The 25,723-nt window shown below is 38.1% G+C and overlaps 1 protein-coding gene across 4 annotated transcripts in view; it reads right to left on the bottom strand.

Moving 5' to 3' along the window:
* CFAP54 (cilia and flagella associated protein 54) overlaps positions 1-25,723 on the bottom strand; it is a 246,818-nt gene that overhangs the window by 76,626 nt on the left and 144,469 nt on the right. For all 4 annotated transcript variants that reach the window (XM_070410862.1, XM_070410863.1, XM_070410864.1 and 1 more), the window contains 6 exons: positions 23,159-23,245; positions 18,019-18,141; positions 12,640-12,693; positions 7,888-8,092; positions 5,766-5,845; positions 3,862-4,031 (listed from right to left, as the gene is read on the bottom strand). In XM_070410862.1, coding sequence (XP_070266963.1) covers positions 3,862-4,031; positions 5,766-5,845; positions 7,888-8,092; positions 12,640-12,693; positions 18,019-18,141; positions 23,159-23,245 — 719 coding nt within the window. The remainder of the gene's footprint in view (positions 1-3,861; positions 4,032-5,765; positions 5,846-7,887; positions 8,093-12,639; positions 12,694-18,018; positions 18,142-23,158; positions 23,246-25,723) is intronic.

Genomic DNA, 25,723 nt, shown 5'->3' with positions numbered 1-25,723 from the left:
TGACACCTCTGCTGCAAAAAAGGCAATAAATTAAAAGTTTTGTAGGTTTTGTCCCAAGGGCCAGGTTGATGTATTTAAAATAGGAGCGATTCTGTTACACTTGCACATTATTTGCATATTCTCTCTGGTCTTCAAATTAAAGTTCTATTGTAACACTCCTTTCAGTGGCCATTTGGTAATTATTAGTTTCTAATTTCCTTCTTCCCTAAAAAAAAAATCACTCATGTCCTCTATGCCAAAGGGTGTAAGACATGTAGAGAGCTGGGAAAAAAAGGAAGGCTGCTGTTGCTCTGTGGGACACTGGGGAAGAAAAGAGTTCTATATTTTCTATATGCTTCTACAGGAAATCATAGAATCATAAATTTTGTTGTCATACATATCTGAAAACACATATTTAGATATGTTCAGATATCATATATTTTCTATAGGAAATTATATAGTAAAAGCTCTTTCTCTTTTCAAAGAAGAGAGAAACTTCAAAGAAGAAAATAATATATTATAATGCAAGGCCTATTTTACCATCAATCAACTATCACAGTATTCATAAAGACAGGCATAGCCCAGCCTGCATGGCTCAGTGGTTGAGCATCGACCTATGAACCAGGAGGTCTTCATGGTTCGATTCCTGGTCAGGGCACATTCCCAGGATACAGGCTCAGTCTCCAGTGTTGGGCATGCAGGAGGCAGCCTATCAATGATTCTCTCTCATCATTGATGTTTCTATCTCTCTCCCCTTCTCTCTAAATTCTATATAATATATTTTTAATTTTTTTTAAAGAGAGGCATAAATGTAACCATACTTCCCAAGCTTTTTAAAAATCTCAGCACTCATTTATACCCTTAAAATTATTCGGAACCCCAAAGGGCTCCATCAATATTTACCATATTAGAACTTAAGCTGAAAAATTTTTTAAAAAATTTTTTAAAATATATATTTTTATTAATTTTAGAGAGGAAGGGAGAGAGATAGAGAGATAGAAACATCAATGATGAGAGATAATCATTGATCGACTGCCTCCTGCACGGCCCCTACTGGGGATGGAGCCTGCAACCCAGGCATGTGCCCTTGGCTGGATTCGATTCTGGGACCCTTCAGTCTGCAGGCTGACGCTCTATCCACTGAGCCAAACCAGCTAGGGCAAGCTGAGAAATTTTTAACTTCATGAGTATTTATTAATTTGTTTTAAAATAAAAACAATAAACTCATTACATCCTAATATAAAAATGCATTTTAATAAAAAAACAACTGCCCTGGTTGGGTGGCTCAGTTTCTTGGTGCGTCGTCCTGTATACCAAAAGGTTTCATATTCAATTCCCAGTCAGGGCACATACCTAGGTTGCAGATTCAATCCCTGGTCAGATGTGTACAGGTGCCAATTGATAAATGTTTCTCTCTCATATGAATATTTCTCTCTCTCTCTCTCTCTCTCTCTTTCTCTCTCTCCCCTTCCCCTCTCTCTAAAATCAATAAAAACATCTACTCGAGTGAGGATTAAAAAAGAAAAGAAAAACAACTATATTTTCCAAAACATCAAGAAAATTAGTGAGAATGCCATTGTTTTCACTTTTTTTTCAAATCTAATGTCTGGCATAAGAGAAAAATCTTCTTAATAGGAGACTTTCTTATGTGCTTTTACTTTCAGTATGTTGTGACATACCATTTTGGCTGAAATATATGAAGAAGACTTGGTTGCACAGATAGCCATTGGAAATGGGAGGAGTATTTTAATAGCTTCTTCAAATAGTTGTGAATATTATTCTTTGATGCTATACTAAAATGTGATAAGTGATAATTTCTTAAAAGTTTGCTACAATGTGGGATCTAATATCACACACTGATGAACTTTTCCTACTCCCTTATATCAAAACCTATTGGTCTATCTCAGCAACTGGTGTGCAGCAAGAATTTTTAAAATATGCAATACCTGACTATTTTGTCAGGGGCATTGACCTATTTTCTCTTGTCAAATAAAAAAATGACAACAGCCAACATAACAATAGCTGACTGGTGTGAATTCCCTGTCTTGAACCATAAATATATAGGTCTTAATAGAGTTGTATCTTATTGGTCATGCTGCATAATAAGGATGCATCTGATTCGTTAATCCTTTGTACCATAAGTTCTTATATACAAGTATAGGAGAATCTCTAGGGGTGTTCCTAGATTTTTTTAGTCTCTTTGGAGCAAAAAGAGAAGTAACTACTATTTTTTTAATCAATCAAAATTATAGCTAATTTTTTGTCAGATCAACAAAATATATGTGTGTTTTTCGGTGTGCTGCAGAATTTTAGAAATTAGTTTATATGAGCCATGGACAAAAGAAGGTTACAAATCACCGGTCTATCTTGTTAACCGGGATTTTGGAACATCATGCTCTGGTTATTTGGAAAACATTAACTTCTTGTGCATGAAGATCCCTTTAATGTTGAAACACTTCATTATACAATTTTAGAAATGATGCTTGTTAACATTACTACCAATCTCATCCAGAAAATCTAAGGATTACAAAACTGTCAAGTTCATGGTGGCAAGTACAAATTTTCCAAAATTCTAGTTTTCCTATGAAATGTTAGATGTTATAATTGGTAAAAAAAAAAAAAAAAAAAATACTACTTATTAGTTGTTTTCCTAGAAGTAGCTTGTCCATTTTGCTCCGTTTCAATAAAATGACTGTCAAATACTCAAGTTTGAATAACCATATTTTGCAGGGTTTTTTTTCCAAATAAAAAAATATTCCATGAATAAAAGAACAGCTGGTTCAGCTTTCTTAAGACAATTATCAAACTTTGATGCACAATAAAAGTGCTCTAGGTGTATTCCCCATTTAACATTCCCACAGAATATTAAAAATAGATACAAGGATAGGGATTTATAAATGTAACAGATTATATTGCTTCACGAAAGGCATTCATAAGTGTAACTGGCCTTTTTTATACTTGATAACTACAAGTATGGCCATGGCTTTGATTCGTGGTGAGATGCCAGAAGTTTTACCACTGTTGCTTTTGCATCTTCAGTGCAAATAACACACAAGAAGGCCAGTAACATCTTAGTTTTATTATAAAAATAGTTTTAACCTTACAGATCCCTGAAAGGATTTTAGGGACACCCCTAGAGATTTGCAGACCACTCCTTCAAGAAGACTTTATGGAATTTCATCACTGCTTAGAGACCACAAAAATTACAAATTTCCAAAACCTAGACTGTCTCTAGTAGAAAATCAAATCTAGATGTGGTTAATCACAGAATGGCCTTCAGTCAAGGCTCACAGTGATGAGATGATTCTATGCTTCCAATCAAAACAAAACGGATTTCTGTTGAATTGATTGCCTCTTTACAAAAGCTGCAGATGAACTTCTCCTTCATCATTATTATTATTATTATTATTATACTCATCCGAGGACATTTTCCATTGATTTTAGAGAGAGGAAGGGAGAGAGAAAAAAACATCAAATGGTTGCCTCCTGTACCCACTCCAACTGGTACTGAACCCACAACCCAGTTATGTGCCCTTATCTGGAATCAAACCTGCGACCCTTCGGTGTATGGGATGACACTCCAACAGAGCCACATTGGCCAGGGCCTCCTCCTTTTTGAAGAGAATGTCCACCTAAAAATTAACTCCCCTTCCAAATTCTGAATCTAATTCATGGAGTTGAATGCATGGAATTTCAATATCATAAAGAAAGTTAAGGAGATTAAAAAACCCAAAATTGTAATCTGTAATTTTAAGAATAATAATGTTAAAACTACCTTGAAAAGTAAAAAATGAGCAGGCTCTATTAATCGAGGAATTTATAAGATTTAGATATATTTAACAGGTTATGGTGAAGAAGAAACTGCTCTGTGTACAGACTCACCTGTACGCCGCTCGGTGTCTCTGCAGGGCGATGGCGGCGAGCTGAAGCCGGGCCTGCACCACAATCTCCAGCTGGCCCACAGAGCACTGGGCAAGGCCCTTCTGGCTGGCCTGCTCCATCTCTGACACCAGGGAGTTCAGCCTGTCTTCAGCTTCTGTCAGTAAAATTGACTAAAAAAGAAGAAGACCACACAATTACATAAGTTCAGAAATAATATAAGTAATGTCTCATTATTATTCACCAAATATTTTTTGTGCTGAAGTAACTACTAATGGAAGACAGAAAAGGAAATTTGAACATCATCATCAATGAACAGCACAAAAGCAACAGAGAATGAAAAGGCAGGTCATGGCAAGAGTAAACAAGTATAACTATTACCCTTTGTTGTATGTACAACCTATCACATACATGATCATTTACAGTAGTTATGGTCAAGAAAGTTGCTGCAAACACTGAATTAGCAAATAAGGAAAACCACCGTTCCTAGGGGAAATACAGGGATAGGTTCCTGGGAGCTTCTGGTCACATTTTTGTCAACTGATCAATACATAACTTTGTTCAATGTGTGTTTACATTTAAACATACATTATTTAATATATATTATAGATCTATTAAACCTGAACTCACAACCAATAGCTCTATAACTAATGCCTGCCTGAAAACTTAACTTATTTTCTCCATAACACACATCACAGCCCTCTTGCACTTAGAAACACTAAACAGCACTTTAGGATTAGAGTTGTGGGTCATTTTAAATAATAAAGTCAACAACTGAAAAGCATGAAAATTCCAAAGATGTGACCATAAATAGACCATGAAAGAGATATTTGCTTATAGTATGAGAATGGAAACAAAAACTCACAGCATTGCCTCGTTCGGCCCGGCTGGGAATGTGTGTGCTGGGCAAGTCACATTTCTCTATGCTCTGCCCATGTCCACAAATGACCACAAAAGAGCCATAACTACTGATTTGGGATTACAAATAAATTTTAGTATTGGCAAATTAGCAAATACTGAATCTGTGAATAATCGGAACCAAGTACATTTCAAGTTAAGTTGTGGTCACCTAACTGGCAATGTGAAGATAATGAGTCTTTAGAGCAGGGGTGGGCAAACTTTTTGACTCTAGGGCCACAATGGGTCCTTAAACTGGACCGGAGGGCCGGAACAAAAGCATGGATGGAGTGTTTGTGTGAACTAATATAAATTCAAAGTAAACATCATTACATAAAAGGGTACGGTCTTTTTTTTTTTTTTAGTTTTATTCATTTCAAGCGGGCCGTAGTTTGCCCACGGCTGCTTTAGAGTGAGCAATCCATAATAAATAGCAACCCGAAATGGCAAAATAGGAAGGGACCAACCATGCTTTCAAGGAATGGGCCTCTAAAATCTTGTTTGTACAGAGCAGTAAATATTATACAAGTTCTAGGCCAATTTATATGATGGTTAAGAACATGATCTGTATTTTATTAGCGGCATACTGTTAGTGAATTTCGAATGGTCTAAGCTTCAGTGTTCTCATGGCTCAGCACAACATACTTCAAAAATGATTAATATCTACATGCAAAGTGTCTGCCATGTGGTAAGCACTGAATAAGTGGTAGCTGGTTTTGTTGCTGTTGTCGTCACTATTATTAATAGGAAATGAGAAACATGGTATGGGCTACTCAAATCCTAACCAATAAAGAATCATATATTCTGCAGCACCTAATCGGGTTGTATAGTCAAAGTCTGACACCTCTGGGTATCTAACTTTTCTCATGGGGAAAAGTTTCTGCTTATGTGAGAAAAGCTACCTGGCCTCTTAACTGCAAGCACAACCCAGAAAGTGGGCCTGTGCATGGCTGAATAGTGAGCAACTTGGTAACTGATTTACTCTGATTTGAAAACATTTTTAAACTTACCTTTAGTGTATTAAGAGTGAATTCATCTTTTAGTTTCTTAAGAAAACCAAATGTGCCTCCATCATCCTTTGTATATAGATCTTTAAGATACAAAATTTTAAAAGAAACAAGGATAGTTGTGGTTAGTTTAAATATTAATTCTAGTTAATAAAACTCATCATTAATTGGGAAACTATCCATAAATTTAATGCTAACAACCCCCGCAATGATAATTAGAAATAAATGACTATATCAAATAGACTCTAAACATATTAGAAGACTGAGGCTGATTCTTACAACAAATGAGACAATTCAGTGATGTTATCCAAGTGATCAGATACTGGTTCCTCTCCTAGAATTCTAAAACCCCTTAACGTCCTCAAAGTATTCTGGGTCTTCCAGATATTTATGATATGTCAATAAGATCTTCTTGGAAGAATCATTTCTACTGATTTGCACAGGCTCTAAGACTGGAGAATAACATCATTTTGAACAGCACAATTGAAAATCTTTAAACATCTCAAAATTCCCACCCACAAAACGAAGCTGGCCCTGATTCTGAGCCAGGGAGAATTCAGAGAATTTATGTCACAGACCTTGACTGCTGTGGTAAACCTGGCCTCTAGACTACAGAAGAGAGAGGAAAACTATACGTCACTGTCTGACTAGGAATTACTGCAAAAATTACCCAGCTAAAGACACTAAGTGTAGTAAGCAGGAAGAAAGAGCCTAGAATAACATGGAACTGAGCACATCTGACTTTCTCTCTTCTTCCTATCTGGCTCGTCTCCTACTTTAGGAGGTTGTGGAGCTAGGGGTGTGCTGAGTATAAGGGAGGGTTTGAGCACTGGGAAAGGCCCAGCAGGACAATCTGGGACTGGGTCTCCTTCCCTAAGGAAGAAAGTGAGAGACAAAGAGAGAAAACAAATGCCTGGAGCTTGGTATGAAGAACCCTGTGATGAGCATCCACGTAAAATGAACATCAATCCAAAGAGGACCCACATTTTCCTCGCTGATCTCTCTGCCTCCTGGGTGGCTTTCCCTGTGTGGCCCTTCCATGTTGTGTCCCTTCTCTTGGGGGCTGTAAATAACAAACTGTGTTTTCAATGGCAGCCATCTCCTAATCTGTTGTCCTTACCATATCTGAATAATAATAAGACTTACATTTTAAAACAGAGGCCAATATTACTCTCATACCAAAACTAGACAAAGACACCACAAAAAAGAAAACTACTTGCCACTATCTCTTATAAACATGGATTCAAACATCTTCAATGGAACACTAGCAAACAGAAATCAGCAACACATTAAAAAAAAGTACACACCATGATCAAGTGGGATTTATCCCAAGAAAGCAAGGTTGGTTAAACACGTAAAAATCAAATAATAATGTAATACACCATGTTAATAGAATAAAAAACAAAAACCACAGAATATCTCAATATATGCAGAAAAGGCATTTAGTGACACTCTATCATGACAAAATTATTCAACAAACTAGGGATTCCTCTCTCTGATAAAAGACATATATGAAAAACCCACAGTTAACATCAGACTTGATGGTGAAAACAATTCTTTTTATAGTGACATCTAATACATTTTCAAAATACATATACACTATGGCTCATAAATTCCATCCATGGGTGTCTTAAGCCATAGAACATACACTATGTCATATGGATAGGTAGTGCTTCAGCACTGTTCTCTAGAAACAAAGTGAATGAGTATCAATATGGGAATGATTGAACCACCATGGAACATTGACATCATAGAACACTGCACAGCCAGTATAGTGAACTAAAGCATAGCAGTTGACTTAGGAGCAGTTTTAGTGAAGATTTCCTGCATGAGAAAAGCATGATGCAGAAAAATGTAAAAATATATCATTTGTAAACAAATGTCAAATCCTACTGTGTATATGTGTGTGTGTGTGTGTATATAAAATGTATGGATATGGAGATATATGGATGACTATGGATATGCCTGTACTTAAACATAAGCATATGTGTGTCATTAGTAAGCTTAGAGAAAATTTGGAGGAATAGATACTATATTGCTCATAGGGATTACTGGGGGTGGAGGGGGCAGAATTGGAGCAAGAGAGGAGAAAGAAAAGCAAGCAAACAATGAAACAAAAGATTACCTTTCAAGTTTGGAAAGTTCATTTTGCTCTTCTCTGAAACGTATCCATGGGTCGTCTTTAATATATTTTCTGGAACGTAATTTATTGTTGCAGCCACACTTACTAACAAGTATGCTCTAACAAACGAAAACTTATTTATAAGATGTTGATGTCCAACTGTATGCAGAATTTGAGGCAAGCCTTTATTGATTAAGTCATCAAGTGCCTAAAAAAATGGGAAAAGAATTTATAAAGGCAAATAAGTAGAACATTATTTTATATACTATTGGCTTTCTGTCCCCTTTTGCATTCCTTATTTGATTTGGGGTGAAAGAATACAGGGACAGACACGAGGTACCGTGAATAGTAGGTCTATCAAGAGAAACATGTGATGTCAGAATCATCCAGGCTCCACAGCGCCTCTGCAGTTTCCCACCAATTTGCAACCTGCCCCAGGAGCCCCGCCCTGCCACATAATGAGAGAGAAACAGGGCTGAGAGCAAAAGAGGACACACTTTTGAAATAGAGAAACTGCAACAGCTCAGTAGCCATGCATGCTGACCATTCTGCTTTCAGGTGAGTAACTTAGAGCTATGAGAACAGGAATGGGGAGAATGGGGAGACAAGCCAGCTCCCTAACCAGCTTAGATCTGCGCTCAATCATCGGATCTCTGCCTGGTGAACACCCTCAACTCCCAGACCCCAATCTTGTGCATATGTACTTCCCTGGTAAAAACCAACATGAAACCATCTTGGAGGATGCACCCTGTACTCGAAGAAGGCCAGGGGAAATCATTCTGTCAGGATCAGTGGTCCCACTTTAAATTCCTGACCAAACCCAGTCCATTTATTCTCCCTCTCTCCTAGACAACCATTTCCATGCTTTCTTTGTTTCTAGATTTGAACTCTTCCTTCTCAATGTACCTCCCAAGTAATGACCTTGATTTCTCTACTTAAGTGAGAAAATTGAAGCAGTCAAGTAGCATCCACAGACCCCCACAGTTCCACCATCTCTTCAGCCTATCCAAGCACCTGCCTCACCACGTTGCCTGCCTTCCTGCCACTAGGCCATGGAACCTATCCTCAGTGGTCTACTCAGCCATTCTCCTCTATCATAAATGTTCCCTTTCCAAGTGGCATTCCCATCAGCACACAGCCATGCTGTCTTCTCCATCTCAAAAAACAGAAACCCTATATCCTGACTTTCTCTCCAGTTACTCCCCCAATTCTTGCTCCCCTTTGCTGTGTGACCTAATGAGCTGTCAATATTCTAATTGCTCTCCTTTCATTTGCTTATAAACCCACTCCTCCCCTACATTGAAACCCTTTGGTTAACATCACCAATGGCCTACTATTGACCAAATCCAATGTTCAATTCTTAGTTCTCATATGTCATATTACTTATGATCTAAGTGATTTTCAACCAGTGTGCTGTGGCACAATGGTGCGCCACAAGAATTTTTAAAGCATGCAATACCTGACACGTAATGACCTCTTTTCCCTTAGATTGTCAAATAAAAAAGTGACAACAGTCAACACAACAATAGCTGTCTTGTGTGAATGAATAAAAATTATACCTATTTTTTTGTCAGATTGGCAAAAAACACATTTTTTGGTGTGCTGCAGGATTTTAGTAGTTTCTGTGTGCCATGAGATGAAAAAGGTTGAAAATTGCTGATCTATAAAATTTTATCTCATATGCCAATTAAACTGTCACATGGCCTCAACTGTAAAATTCATTCTAATTTCAGAGATGTTAAATGTGAAAAAAATGCATGTTTAGGACTCAGTAAATTATGGTGCTTGATTCATCAGCAAAATTAGACACGATTAATCAGTCCCTTTTCTGAAAATGCTTCTCTTAGCTTTCAAGCCACTACAATCCCTTGATTTCTTTCCTATCCTACTGGCCACTCCTTGTCAGTTTTCCCTGCTGGTTCCTCTCCATCTCCTCCACCTCTTATTGTCTCAGGGCTCAGTCCTCTTCGGCCTCCTCACTCCCTGCCTTTAGATCATCTTAATCATATTTTTAATTTCTTCTAATTGCTGATGAAATAAAAGATTTTCTCTGCAGCTCCAATCTATCTTCTGAACTCAAGGCACATATAACCAACTTCTGACTCAATACCTTCCCTTGAATATCTGAGAGATATCTCAAACTGAACATGTCCAAAAAGGTATTCTGGTCTCTCCCCCTCCCCACCCACACCCCTGCGCACCGACCTCCCTACACACACATACACACACACACACACACACACACACACACACACTGTGAGGGCTGGGAATTTGTATTGTTGGTTGACTGATGTGTTTGATTGACAGCACGAGAACAGTATGTAGTAGAGAACAGGCTCAACAGATTAGCTAAAGTGATCCTTTTAAAATATAAGCAGATCAGGCCATACTTCTGTTTTAAACCCTCCAGTGGCTCCTCATTTTGTTTAGAGTAAGAACCTAATTTTCAAAGGCCCCATTTCAAACTGGTACCCTGTTACCTCTCTGACCTCATCTCCCACTGCTCTGCGATCATTCACACAGTCCTAGTAACACTGGCCAAGATGTTTCTTACCAAGCTAGGCAATCCTGCCCCAGGGCCTTTGCTCTCACTGTACACTCTTCTTAGATCACTCTTTCTCCATATTTCATATGCCTTGTGTTTTTAGTTGCTTCAAGTCTGTTCACAAATGTCACCTCAGTGAAAACTAACCTGATCACACCCAACCTAGCCTTATGCCCCAATCCCCTTTACACACTTCTGGGTTTATTTTCCCCCATAGAAGGTTCACCTTCTAACATACTATATGCTTTACTTATTTATATTGTTTACTTGTATGTTTATTACTAGTCTTGCCCACTAAAATATACATTTCCTGAGGGCTTGGAGTTTGTCCGTATTGTTGATTGATGTGTTTACTGGACAGCACCAGAGTAGTGCCTTGTGTACAATAGGCTCTTATTAAATATTTGTTGTATTAATATAAAATGCTGATGCTGGGGCTATCTATCCTAGAAAAGAGAGAACGTATTTATTTTATGTGAACATTGTTTGGGTGAGTGGGAGGCCATGTTGTCAGTGGGGAGGTCTGTTGCTATTGTCCATTCTTTCTTAACCGCTTCTGAAGGGTGGAAATGAGCACATACAGAAGAGCCAGCCCTGGAGCAGCACTGAAAATGAGCTGGCAGCAAACTGTTGTACTAGGAAAACGGCTGATATCCCAGACCTAGAAAAAGAACGGGTTGTTTGGGGGTGAGAGTGGGGAGAGGAGTTTTCTCTCTTCTCTCCACAACAGTGATTTAATGAGTCTTGACAATTACACACAAACACTTGAGAATCAAAAGAAGATTCATTAGAAATGCTATTTAACACTTCTTTCTCTCACTCTACAAAAATGTAACCCATGTAAAGAGTAATCTGAAGAGTCTTAAGCGGACCAACAGTTCTGTTTTAATTAATTAGCTAATAGAAATCAGTTTTTCATTATCCTGTCAGTCTTTTGTTTAAAAAAATGATCAGGCAGACATTCCCTTTAGACCTCAAATCACTTTTTAAAGTAGTGTTTTTAGGATGCGTTGGCATTTATGACTAGAAAGAAATATTCTTAAACATCCAAGATCTTGGAACACTAAAATGAAATGTGAATATATGTTTGTATCTTCTAATATCAGCGCTTTCATTTTATGCAACTTGCTTACTAGTTAAAATAAATTTTAAGGCCAAAACAATGAATCATCTGAAGCATAATTATATGTAAAGCTTATGGAATAAAATAAACAAAATAAAAAAGTAATAAGATTATATTTATTTGATTATTATATTACATTTGATATATTCCTATCAAAATTAGGGAGAACAAAAATAAAGCAAGGTTGAAGTGTCTCTCAAAATTATTTAATAAAAATAAATACCTTACTTAATAAAACAGAATACTGTTTCCTAGCATTTAAAAAAAACAAAGCTATGTATATATATATCCGTTTATATGCATGAACTGTCACCTGGATGTAAGAGCCTCTTACCTGTCCATAACACCTTTGAATAATGATTGCACTACCACTCCTGTGCTCTAACACTTTCCAGTGGACAGACTACCAATAGTCCTAAAATCTTTAAAAATAATTATTTCAAGTTGTTTAAATGCTATGAGGTCATCAAAGCTTACATCCCAATCATTCAATTGACAAGAACAAACATATTGAAATGGACAGTTTAGCCCTCTCTTTGTAAAGAATATGGTAGAAATTAGAGGAGTTGCTACCTCTATGGTGGTAATCATATTGTGATATGATTAAAATAACACATCGTGCACCTTAGACAATGCGATATGTTAATTATTTCTCAATAAAGAAAATTTTAATAAAAGAAGAAAACTTTCCAAACCATTGGCTGAGAGGCAGTCTCAAACTGGGGAGAAGGATATGAGTAAAAGCGAGATTGAACAAGTGGGCTATTGCAAAATATACAAAATCCTTTTCTTACATCAAAGTCAACCATTATTGTGTAGGTAACCCAGACAAATATCAAAGTTAGATACTTGACATGGCTAGATGAACAAACTGAATGCATGTGTAAGTGAAAAGACTTAGAAGCAATAAGTGATATTTGCCCAATCTGAAAACCAGCTCAGTTTGGGTCCAATATTAGGTCTGGCCCCAGGATTTTGAGAAATAGAAGATCATATTACATAGAGTATTTTCTCAAATAGACGGAAATGAATCAAAACTTATCCACAGTATATATCCAATGTTTATATAAACTATTGTTTTCCTTACCTGTATATTTTCTTTACTAGTAAGAGGTTTTCCTGAGTCAAATAATTGAAATGTCTGTCAACATACAAAGCATTAACATTAGAAACAAGAATATTGAATGTTCTTTTAGATAAAACTGTTAATAGTACTACATGCTCTAGTCAAAGACAAAAATAGTAGAAAGAAGAAAATAATAAATCACAGATAAACTTTTTTAGGTTGTCAATGTTAATATTTTGGTGTCTTTTCTTTTGGATATATTTTAAATTTTTATAAATGGATCTGTATTCCTTTTCACTAAACATTATATCATAATTACTTTCCCACACCATTAACTTATTTATAAGCTTCAGTCTAATAGCTAGGCAATGTTCTATCCTATGAATGTAGCAGGATAACCTCTTTCCTATTGTTAGACATCTAATGGGACCACTTCCCACCCTTGCCTCACCATACAGCTCTATTTAAATAACATTAATGACTATTTTTGTATTTCCAATGATCACCTTTGAGTAGATACTCAGAAGCAGAATCACAGGCTCATAAGATAAGAAGACATTGAGAAAACTTACCAGTGCACAAATTTCATGTACTGGGCCTCTAGTGTTTTATGAAAATGCCAGGATTACTGCACTTTTAACAGCACTGAGTATTAGCCCTTAAAAATATCTTGGCCAGTTTGAGGTGAAATGGTGTTAACTCTTCAGAATGACTCTTTTTGTAGTTCTTTTCCTTCTTAGTGAATTACCTATTAATATGTGTGGCTCCAAACATAATGTTGCATTAGGAAATATTCCATTTATTTGCCACAGGAAATTGTGGTGTCATTGTGTTGGATGCATTTGTAGATGTCAATACTGATGTCCTGCTCATATCCCCTTGGTCACCTGGAAGTCACCAGCAGCTTTTGTGGACAGGCCGCCACCTATGGAAGGTATCCTACTTTTATCTGTGCCTCTCTGCTGGAGGGCAATCTGTGGCCACAAGAACATTCCAGAAGTATAGGGAACTGGTCTCTCAGAGAGTCTCAATTGCCCACAGCAGGGCCCTCCTTAATGCTCCATGGAATGGTTTTCCTCACTTCCCTCTCAGGCTTTCCCACTCGCTCACCATTCTTTCTGGAGCCACTTCCCAAACATACTACAGTATTTGCCCCCAAAATCTTTGTCTCAGAATCTGCTTTTGTGGGACCCATAAACCAAGATATCATATATAGCTCTTATTGAAAGAAAGTGTTGGTAGTATTTAAAAATTTTTTGCTTTTTTGAAGATATTCTTTATCTCCTATAATACAATAAAAAGTGAGTGAATCCAGGGGGAGATCCCTGGTGATATAATTTGAAGAGAGCTGATGGGACTTTAGATTTGGTGATGAGAGCAGAATATCAATGAGTAGAATGTTAAAAGATATAATTTTTAAAGGCCTGTGAAAAATCCAATAATAATCTGTAAGACTTTTTCAGACACAGCAGGTACTCAAATAAATTCATTTCATTCAATGCCATTTCGTTAACATTGATGAGGGAAAAAATTGATCCCTAGTGGGGGTCACTGTCTATGTGGAGTTTGCACGTTCTCCCCATGTCTGTGTGGTTTTTTTCTGGGGTCTCTGGGTTCCTCCCACATCCCAAAGATGTGCACATTGGGTTACTTAGCATGTCTAAATTGTCCCAGTCTGAGTGAGTGCACCCTGTGGTGGAAGGACATCCTGTCCAGGGTGGATTCCCATCTGGCACCTGAGCTGCCGGGATAGGCTCTGGCTATCCATGACCCTGAGCTGGAGTAAGCAGGTTGGAAAACCATTACTTTACTTCTTTTTATGAATCTTTCTTACATGCATGCATAGGTCACAATTATTTCAATGGCCAATATTAGAAGTGTTTTGGGTCTTTATTTAGAAGTTTGGTGATGTTGGTTTTTGTGACCAGAAATATGACATAGGAAAATTGATCTTCCTTATATCAATTTTCTTATGACAGAATTGGTTTCATGATACATCTTTGCACTTAAAGTTGCAATTTCCAAAAACCTCTTGATGACCTACTGTACTTTTATAACTGAAATCTAATTCATTAATTCTTTCTTTGAATAATAACATTGACACCTATTTTAATTATAAACCCTGAACACATATTTCATCTTTTAATTACACTTTTTAAATTCCCAATTCAACCTGTAAAACTGTGGACTAACTTTGAGAATACAAAATTTGAAATCCCAATACACTGGGAGACAATGTACCCACACTTTTGCCTTATGATAACTAGTTGATAAAAATGAAATTTACCTGTCAAAATTAGCTTCAGACTGTTTATTTATTTTGGTGAAAACAGTGACCATTGAAAATTTTCTCATTTCTCATTCCACCAAACTGGCTTCTTTCTCCTTCTCTTACTCCTGGATTCTAAATGTGGATGACCCCAAGGGTCATTTGTCTAACTCCTACTTTTTTCATCTGCCTCTGTCCCCAGCTGATTCTATCCATTCCCATTATAAATATACCAATGTTAATATTCCCAAATTTACCTGAACCCCCAACCTCTCCCCTGAATTTCAGATCATATATGCTCTGCACCTACCAACAATAGATCCCCTCCTGTATGTCGAGTTGGGATCTCATACTTACTGATCTACTCCTGCCATAGCAGTATTCTCCATCTCAGTTCATAAAAACTTCTTCCTACCAGTTTCTTACGTTGAACACTCTGCAATAATGCTTGATCCCTAAAAACTTCTTCCTACCAGTTTCTTACGTTGAACACTCTGCAATAATGCTTGATCCCTTCTCTTGTATCTCACATCTAAACCATCATCCACAAATGCTGTGAGCTCTACCATCGCAAACCCCAAAATTGGACCACTTTTCACTCCTTCCACCACTGTTACCCCAACCATTGTCATGTATCACTCAGATTATTTGCAAAGGCCTTCTACTTATACTCATGCTTATCCGCAGTCTAGTCCCCAAACAGCAAGCAAAGTGGTCATTTGACATTCAATTTCTATCTAGTCATTCCTCCATTCCAAGCTCTGCAAGGTTCATTCATAGGAAACTCCAGCCCTGACCAAGCCCTGTGAGGTCCCATAAGACCTAGCTCTTGTGTCACCCTCCTCTTCTCCTCTTCCTCTCTATTCCAGCCTCACCTGTCTTCTTGGTTTTCCTCAACCACATCTTGCAGGAATCCTCCTCAGGGCCTTAGCTCCTCCTTCTTGGAAAGCTAGTCTCTCAAATCTTTCACCCTCAAAACTCTCTTATTAAGAGACTTCCCAAATCACTCTCAATAAAACAGCCACCCGCTGCTCTGGACACTCTGTCCTCCCAACTCAGTTTGCCTGTCCTCACAGCTCATCTCCACCTGACATATATGTATGTGCTTAATATGTTCATTGTTTTCCTCAATGAACTGTCCAAGAGTAGTATGCCTCCAGGAAGGCTCTAACTCTCTATTTGTCTTTTTACTGTTCTATCCTCATGCCTGGAATAGTGCCTATATTCAGTAAACTCTCAATAAATATTTAACTAAATTAAAATATGATTTTAATAATAAAAATAAACTATTTACAATAGGGGAAGGCTGTTGACTGAGAAGCAAGCAAGAAAACACTCAAATTTTATGAGGTAAGAAAATAATTGATTCATACTACAGAAAATGAACAAAACCCAACTGATTCCTCAAAAGATAAATAGATCAATAAATGTACACACACACACGCACACACACACACACACACACACACACAAACACACACGTATCCTATTGCCTACTGAATGTCCCTCTTAGGATTTTCTGTAGATAACTTCATACTTACCATATTACAGTAAATTATAATGCTGTAGCAGTCAGACTGAGAAATAATCAAATGCATTTTAGGGGAATAAGCCAAAGTAATGAATGTATTATATATAAATATAATGTGAGCTTAAACAAGTAATTTTCAAGACTTACAGCTTCTTTTAGGTCTTCCAAATTTGAATCCCACCAGCATGTATCTATCAGTCTCACTCCTCCCACATGCTATCTCCCCCAGGAAACTGACTTGTGACCTCCTTCTATCTCCTTTATTGCTGGCCCATAAGAGTCCAAGCATCTCCCAAAACAAGATCACCCAGTGATTCCCAGATCACCATGAAAACTAAAGCAGAGGAAAGCAATAGTTCACTCTAATTTAAAATAAACACTAGTATACATTTTTAAGGATGCCTCAATTATCTGATTTACAAATACAAATTAAGCAAGCCAGGTAAAACAATTTTCCCAAAGTCAAAAAGGAGCAGACATAATTGAGGACTGTCCTCTCCTTACAGAAATCAGAAGAAATTTGAAAAACATGTTTAACATTTTGGTATAAAGTACATAAGTCAAAAACATCCACACAAAAAATGAGCAGAAACTGTTCCAAGAACATTAATCAGAAATTATAAGAGTACTAGAGGCCTGTTGCACAAAGAGATTCATGCAATAGGCCTTCCCTTCCCTTGGCTGCTGGCAACGGTTTTCCTTCCGCACTGGGGACCCAGGCCTTCGCTCTGACTGGGCTCCGGCCAGAGCCACCCCAGAGCCCTCAGGCTTCGCTGTCGGTAGGCCCCGGGGCCGTGAGGCCTCGTTGCTCTGCCTGGTGCCAGGGCCATGTGGCCTCACTGCTCCACTGATCCCGGGGCCCTGTGGCCTCGCTGCTCCACCCATCCCAGGGCCATGAGACCTCGCTGCTCTGCGGGCCCCAGGGCCATGAGGCCTCACTGCTCTGCCGATCCTGGGGCCCTGTGGCTTCGCTGCCCCGCCTGGTGCCGGGGTTGTGAGGCCTCGCTGCTCCACCCATCCTGGGGCCGTGAGGCCTCGTTGCTCTGCCAACCCCGGGCCGTGTTGCCTCACTGCTCTGCCTGGCACCAGGGCCGTGAGGCCTCACTGCTCCGCCTGGCGGCAGGGTATGAGGCTTCACTGCTCTGGTCCTGGGCCATCAGACTTCACTCCACAGCTTGGAACCTAGTATGCAAATTAACCGCCATCTTTGTTGGCGGTTAATTTGCATATTGTGCTGATTAGCCAATAGGAGGCGTAGCGAAGGTATGGTCAATTACCATGTTTGTCTGTTATTAGGTAAGATTCCCAAAAATCTAAGAGATAGTGGCTGATAAGATGTGCTACTAGACCATAATAACTATAATAGAGAATTATATTGTACAAATGTACTCCAAGACCACATTCCCTCCCCCATGACACCCTTCCATTCCAGACAGATGAAAGCTGGTAAAAGCCCGACAACAGTGATAGCCAGGCTTAGCAGAGAGGTCTATAGTGCCAGAGACTTATAAACACACTTTTGTGGAAGCATTCCCTGGATTTCAGGAAAGTAGCCTTCAAAAGGTAAAGAAATGTCTTTGAATCAAATCAATAGGCTTACCTTCACTTTCCCACAAGCTCTAGAACTGGTAGGTATGAAGGAAGGCATGTGCTTTCCACAAAAAATCTGGGATATCTCATGAAAGGCTTCGGAAAAGAAACTTAATTCTGTAAGGACTTCAATCTTTAAAGGAAAGAAAAAATGAGATTTGAAATTAAACAATTTGTTTTACTTATAAAATAAAAATTTTTAGAAAAAAATTATCAATTGAGATCCAAAATTTGTACTTAACGTTCGTAATGTGTCAATGTTGGTAATGTGTTAATAAATTCATGTTTAGAAAACATGGGTGATGGAGATGCACGTGTTTGTGTGGAAGGCAGTTTACACAGGTGATAGACCAAGAAGCTAATAAACAACAGCAGGTGTCTATTCAAAACAATGGATGTTTTTCAAATGTGGCTCCTGCTTCATTAGAGGCAAACACATATAAATATTATAGGCATGGAAGAGTTAAAAAATAATTGGATTTATCTTTATGTTTCCATGGTGAAGTGTGGTTTAAAAGAAAAATAAAACAAAAACACTCTTGATATTCTCTCACACCCTGAGGAGAGTCAAAGCCCAGAGGTGAATGAACTCCACAACATAGAGACAACCCTCATTTTCTTACCCATAATTAATGGGCACTGTCAATTTTAAAGACATAAACTTAACAACAGTAATTGGTTGGTAACTATACATTGTACATGGTTTATTTTGAATATAATCTAGCAGACCTTTCCATCAGGGAACTATAAGAAGAAAAAAGTTATGATCAAATTTGTTCATTCATTTAACATGTTTATTGAGCACCTCTTATGCATCAAGCCCTCTTGGAGTTTACATTCCATCAGGTTGTATATTTAGCTAAATGTAAGTGATACATAACGATATACAGAGCATGAGAAGGGATTGAGGGTACTGACAAAAATGCTATTTTCAATGCCTGGGTCAGGAAGAACTTCTCTGAGGAAAAGGTCTTTGAGAAAGGCTTGGGAATTATGTGAAGGAGAGAGACACATGAAAATGTGCTGAGGGGACCTCAAGCACAAAGGTAACAGCGGTCCTGGTGTGCTCAAGGAATAGCCTGTGTGGCAGGAACTTAGGGAGATAGGTGTGAACGGTGGCCTGTGCACCAAAGTGGGGACTTGGGACATTTTTTCTGGCTGATAAGAAGCTATAGGAGAGTTTGAACAGGGCAGGCCCTAACCTGACATGTTTTGAAAACAGCTAACACAGTCTCAGGAATCTGAAGAGCGAATAGATTTTAAAGAAATAAAAAGAAGGTAAGTTAGGGGAAATTAGATGTGACAATAACATGAACATATAATCTAAAAGGTCAGGAGGATATATTCTTTAAAAATTTTTAATAGATTTTTGTTGGTTTCAGGGAGGAAGGAAGAATGAGAGAGAGATAGAAACATCAATGATGAGAGAGAATCATTGATTGGCTGCCTCCTGCTCGCCCCACACTAGGGACTGAGCCCACAACCCAGGCGTGTGCCCTGACTGGGAATCAAACCATGACCTCCTGATTCATAGATCAATGCTGAACCACTGAGCCATGCTGAATGGGCAGGAGGGCATTTTTAATGGAGAAAATTTCTCATCTATTGGGTTGCATACTTTGGGTCTTGCCCAAGACACCTTGGGCTCTAATCTCCACAGTGTCAAAGAACATCACAGTAGGCATTCAGGAGTCACCCCTCTCTGACTTATAGATGAATATTTTTCTCGTTGCCCCGTGGAGGGAACATTTCCTCATATCTGTGTGAAGGTACTCTTCTCTGGTCAGACTGCTGTACATGGACTACCAGTCTGATCACTCAAACATGCAATGGTGATAACAGTGGACATGTATTTGCAGAAATGACTAATTCTGTGAACACAGCCAGATGGGGAAAAGACTACCCACAAATAAGCCCTTCACTCACACAAATACAGATCTAACAATACCCGTTCCATGAATGTTGAGTGTGTTGAGAGTAAAAAATCTGTCAAGATGCTGGCAGTTCTAAAGTGGAGCCAGACTAGCTGATCCTAAGGAGGTCTCAGAGCTTTCCCTGAAAGACGCTGGTGTATTGCAGAAACTTAACAGCATGATCTACTGCTGTTTGATGTGTCAAAAAGCAGCTAGCACAGTCTCAGGAATCTGAAGACAATTTCCTGAGACCCTTCCCACTCACTGACACGTTTACTCAGAAAGACCAGGCAAACTGCACACACAGGCGGTCATTCCTTTCCTCTGTATGATACAACAGTTGCCCTTTTTCATTGCTTCTGTTAAAACCCTGGTCGGGTTTTTCAGTCCTACTATGCCAATAAGACCCACTTCCGTCTCACCCTGCTCCTCACACTGTTCCCAGATACATATGATCACGTCCTTCTCCTGACCACAATTCTATAATGAATTCCCCCTCCCACCCTGAGGCTCCAGAATGGAGTTCACAGTTCTTTACTGGTTTTGAAGCGACTCTAGTACAAAAGGAGTAGTCCAGTGTCCTGTCAAGTTAACAATCCAATAAAAAATAATCATTTAACCAAAAACTTCGTTCTTTCAGTGCCTCTCTGCATCTCCTTCTGACATGTTAGTAATGGTCACTGCAACCCTTCCATGCCTGCCTCTTACCACAGACCAGGATAAAATGGTTAGCCCCATCTCCTCATTCCTCCTACTGCTCAGCCTCCACAGTATGTCCCAGTTGAACTCAAGCCTGGGCCCCCGGTTTGCTCCATGTCATGGACCTCTGGTACCCTCATGTTATTCTCTTCTCCAACCTCCCTACTCAGAACCTCCACTCCAGTCTAACTGAACCACCCTTGCGCCTAAGCAAGGCGAATACTTTCTCACCTCAACCATTCACACTACTGTCTGCCAATAATCTTCCCTTCTTCCTCTCTCCTGCTCAGTTAGATCTACTCTTTTCAAGCCTAAATCTTATCTACTTTGTGAAAGATAGAGATTCAAAACCATCTTCCCCTCTTTCAAGCTCCTGGAGAACAGTGCTCATCACACTCGTTGGGAAATGGTCAGTGGAAGGTGCACACGTTACTGTTTTGTGTGTTATGTCCTGTCTCTCCGCCTTGCTTTTATGTCCCTATAAGCAAGGGCCATGGGGTTAAATTTCTTTGATTAGAGTTACTGATATGGTGCTTTTATATAAGAGGTACTCAATAAAGGTTGTTCCCCAGGTGAAGCAATAAATATTTACCAAGTACCTTCTAGGTGAGTTTCCACTAAACACTAAGGAGAGTGTGGCCAGTAGGCATTTGATAAATGTCTATAGATTTTAAATTCAATTCAATAATTAATTGATTAATATCAAGTATATGAATTTATTACTCAAGACATTATACAGGACTAAAAGGTGAATAAATACAGGCCCTAGCATTCAAAAATTTGGCAATCTTGAAGAGAACACTGTTTTTAAAAAAGAGAGATAAAAGTTGTATGCCGAGTTTTTTTTAAAGTGTTACTGAAATTCAAAAGCAGGAAAACTCTTTAAGAGTTCAGTAACTCAGTAATGGTGATTCAGAAATTACCGTGGCTAATAACGAATTATTTATTCCCAAATTAAAAGAGATTATCTTAATAAGCACCAGAATTCCTCTTAGGTAAGGTATTTCCTCTATTTAAAAACAGAATGTGATGAACTATTTGGGTCTGAAAACATAGGCCCAAGGGCAGGGTCTGGGTGGAGAGAACAGTTTAAATAGAATTCTAATTTTCACTCAGAAAACAGGAAAAATTTGGGAAGAAGGATAGAGGGCATTTCCAAAGAAGAAGGAGTATTAAGCCAGTAGTATGTGGAGCCCACTCACTCCCAATTATAAAAGCTGACTGCACATCTTGTCCCAAATTCACATTCAGTAATGCCCAACTGGTAGGCTTACATCAGCTATAGTAACAGTACTTACACCGTGGAAATTTTAAATGCTACAAATCAGAGCTTTTTTTAGAGTGAGTTGTGAAACATTTACTGGCACAAAGTTGATCAAGTTATGGGCTGGGAGGCAAAAGAAAGAGATGTTGGCCAAAAAATATTGTAAGCTCCGTGATGTCAAATAGTTTATTTCCAATTGTTTGTTTTGCCTCATCTTAAGTTTTCCTGTGTTTCCAATTTTCTGAAAAGTTCAATCCAATATAATAAAAGCCTAATATGCTAATATGCTATCATCCGTTCAACCAATCAAAGCGTAATATGCTAATGATATGCTAAGGCCGCTCAACCACTTGCTATGACATGCACTGACCACCAGGGAGCAGGCGCTCTAACCGGGAGGTGGGCTTGCTGCTGGGGTCCAGCTGATCAATGGGGTCCCTTGGCCTGGCCTGTGCCCTCTCGCAATCCAGGACCCCTTGAGGGATGTCGGAGAGCCAGTTTTGGCCTTATCCTGCAGTCCAGGCTGAGGGACCCCACTGGTGCACGAATTCATGCATGAGGCCTCTAGTATAGATATAAAGGCCTTAGGTGAAGTGTGTGTGTGTGACATGGAATAGTGTTGAATTCCATATTAGAGATGAGGACATACAGAAGAGGGAGCAAATGTGCTGAATGTTGAGATAATCCATGTACAAAACAAATTCAACAAAAGTGGGAGCTTGTGACCATAGTTGACTGAGAAATGGGGCAGAGAGAATGAGGTGCTAGAGGTTCCCACTCCACATGGGGTTCAAGCCAACTGCACATGAACCTTGAAGGCAGAGAACCTCAGCAGACTCTAAGGTTCCATAGTTAATTGTAATTTAGTGCCTGTGTGTTTTGTCACTTCAAGTTTCTAAGCAATTAAAAATTCTGTGTACCATAACATACATAAAGATCCTTAGCAAAAGTTTCACAGAAACTTCAGAAAACTGACTCATTAGTCTCCATTCTTTCAGTAAACGAATGCTTCAGAAGTGGTGATCTCTGGACTGACTGGTTTTGGGCGAGCCTTGTTACCAAGTGTAGTTGTTCCTCACTGTACTGGGGCCCAAGCATAAAGTCATCTAAACCTTTATAACTGGCTCTTTCTCATACTTTATTATAATAATGGGCAAGTTTTTTTTAATATCAGTAAGCCATATTATTATCAGCTTATTATTATGAGTATTAGAACCAAATTAATTCATGGCAGTATCTTTAACAGTTCAAGAATATAAAATGTTTTAACATACCTTGAGGATTCTTACTTCTAGATTTCTGACCAAGTCTTGGCAAATTACAGCAACAAAATATTGGTACAATGCAAGGAGAGGCAGAATCTACCAACAGAAAAACAAAACATGTTTTATCAAGTTAATAACCGACTAATACAATTTAGCCAAGTAATGTAGGAGATGTTGTGTAAAATAGTGATTGCTTTTTCCATGCAAGGAGACTATAATGTTTGGTGTAAGTAAAATGTTCTTTCTAGCATATGCTTCATAATTTTATCAGAACTTAAAATTCCAAGTACATGCTGCTTGGTACACAAACCCTAGACTGCGCATCTTTTCCAAAAGTAAAAATGCAGTTAATTATCTTCCCTGAAAAATTAATTCAACATATATGTAGGAATCATTGAGGACTGTGGAAACATTCGAGATTTGTTAGACATACCAAATAAATACCAAATTTAAAGCAATGGAACTCACATCCATGGCCCCTGATAGCACCTATTTATTCATCTCAGTGTCAGCAGCTATTTGTCTTCTAATTAGAATATCTGTATCAAAAACTAATATTTATCACTTGCCTATTCTGTGGCAGGCACTGTTGAATAAGAAAAAAATCTAACACATCACTGCTCTCACAGAGTGTATAGTCTACTGATTAAAACCCAAGCTTACTCTTCACATAATGTTTTTATTTTCCTAGAATTAACCCCAAAGTTCAACTCTCTTCTTGAAATTTCACAGGTATACATACATGAAGGGTTCCAGACTTTCAGTATTTATTTCTTTTTTTCAGACTATCAATATTTCAATTTACCTAGCCACTGCTAGACACTGGTGCTGAAGGGATAGTTTCACCTAGACTTCGGAATAGCTCTTCCTGATCTCAACTCAAAACTGAAGCTCACCTGGGGTCCTACAACTTGGGTCCTGCCCACTGAAGGAAGACTGAGCAAGAAGATAATTAGGATGCCCATTAATTAGAAAACTATTTCCCATGAATCCACAACAATGGGTCCCAGAGCAAATTTTACAGTGACAGCAGGCTCCTTAGCTACCTAGCTTCTGGAGGGTAGTGTCACACAAAATGGAAACTGTTCACATCCTGGAAGTTCAGCTAAGAAGATTCTGTCAGTCAACTGGCAGCTGCTAATAGCAACAGCTTTAAAAAAGATTAGAACTGATCTTAAACGTTTCAAACAGTATACAACACAATTTTCTACAATTATGCAATAAAAACAACACAATACCTTTTTTTCTACAATTAATGCAGCACAAAACAATGAGTTGGCTATTACCTCTGAGATTTTCTTTTCTTTAGTGAGAAATAAAACCACAACATGTTATTGCTGCCAATTGCTCAATTATTCAGAAAAATGTTCTCAATTTCTTAAGCTTCAGAGGGAAAAAAAGTCTCATTTCTTTTCCAGTGCAGTGATATGTATTATATATGAGTATGACTAGACAGCTAAAGGTTACCCAGGGGATAGAACTGTTTTCTAAATCCAGAAATGAATCCCCTTAACAATGAGAAGAGCACCATTTTGTTATTTTTTTTCTAATAAAAAATTTCTTGCCAAATATGCCAAGTGTTAAAAGCATTTATCCACCTTTATACTTTAACACATGACTTTATAATTTAACAATTCATATCAGGGAGAAATAAATATTTTCAATACAAGGAGAGAGAGTGAATTTAGAAGAGAATAGAAAACAATACTTGAAAAAAAAAAGAAAGTAGGTATAAAAATTATGAAAGAAAAGGAAACAGAATAGATATTAAGAAGCAAACCAGGGGAAAGAAGAGATACAATAGTAGAGGAAATAGCATATAGAAGGAAAATAGGTAAAATAAAATCAAGGAGGAAAATATAAAATGACCAACAATTAAAACATTCTAACTTGTTTTAAAAATGCAATCACCTTCAAATTTATGGTATATACATACTGTGGTTCATTTCCCCAAAGGAAAAAAAGAGTTGTATTGGAATTTTTAAAAATTTCCTGGGATATTAAGAAATATCTGTCTTTTATTTCACAGTTAGAATAAGTTGTTTCTTTAGAATACACCCTTACCAGAGAAAAGACAAGTGACACAAAGCTAAATTTATCTCAATAAGTAAATAGCCTCATAATTTGGGTACTGATGTGAGCTGCATGACAATGCATTAAGTTACATGTGCACTAGATTCTTCTGTTTGAGACTAGTGAAACATTCTAATCCAGCGGTTCTCAACCTGTGGGTCGGGACCCCTTTGGCGGTCGAACAACCCTTTCATAGGGGTCGCCTAAGACCATCCTGCATATCATATATTTACATTATGATTCATAACACTAGCAACATTACAGTTATGAAGTAGCAACGAAAATAATTTTATAGTTGGGTCACAACATGAGGAACTGTATTTAAAGGGCCAGAAGGTTGAGAACCTCTGTAAATCAATTTCACCAAATATCTTAAGAAAAAAAAGGTAAACTAGAGTAAAAAGAGAACAAAATCAAACAGACATTGTTTTTGAATCCAAAAGCAATGCAAACAATGATGTCAAAGAATCTCAATTAATATGTTTTATTTTGAAGTACAGA

This window comes from Myotis yumanensis, unplaced genomic scaffold, assembly GCF_028538775.1.
Source record: "Myotis yumanensis isolate MYYU_CA2020_CCGP unplaced genomic scaffold, mMyoYum1.0.hap1 SCAF_3, whole genome shotgun sequence".
NCBI lineage: Eukaryota > Metazoa > Chordata > Mammalia > Chiroptera > Vespertilionidae > Myotis > Myotis yumanensis.
The sequence above is the reverse complement of the archived record's forward strand: the minus strand, read 5'-3'. Positions and strand labels throughout refer to the sequence as shown.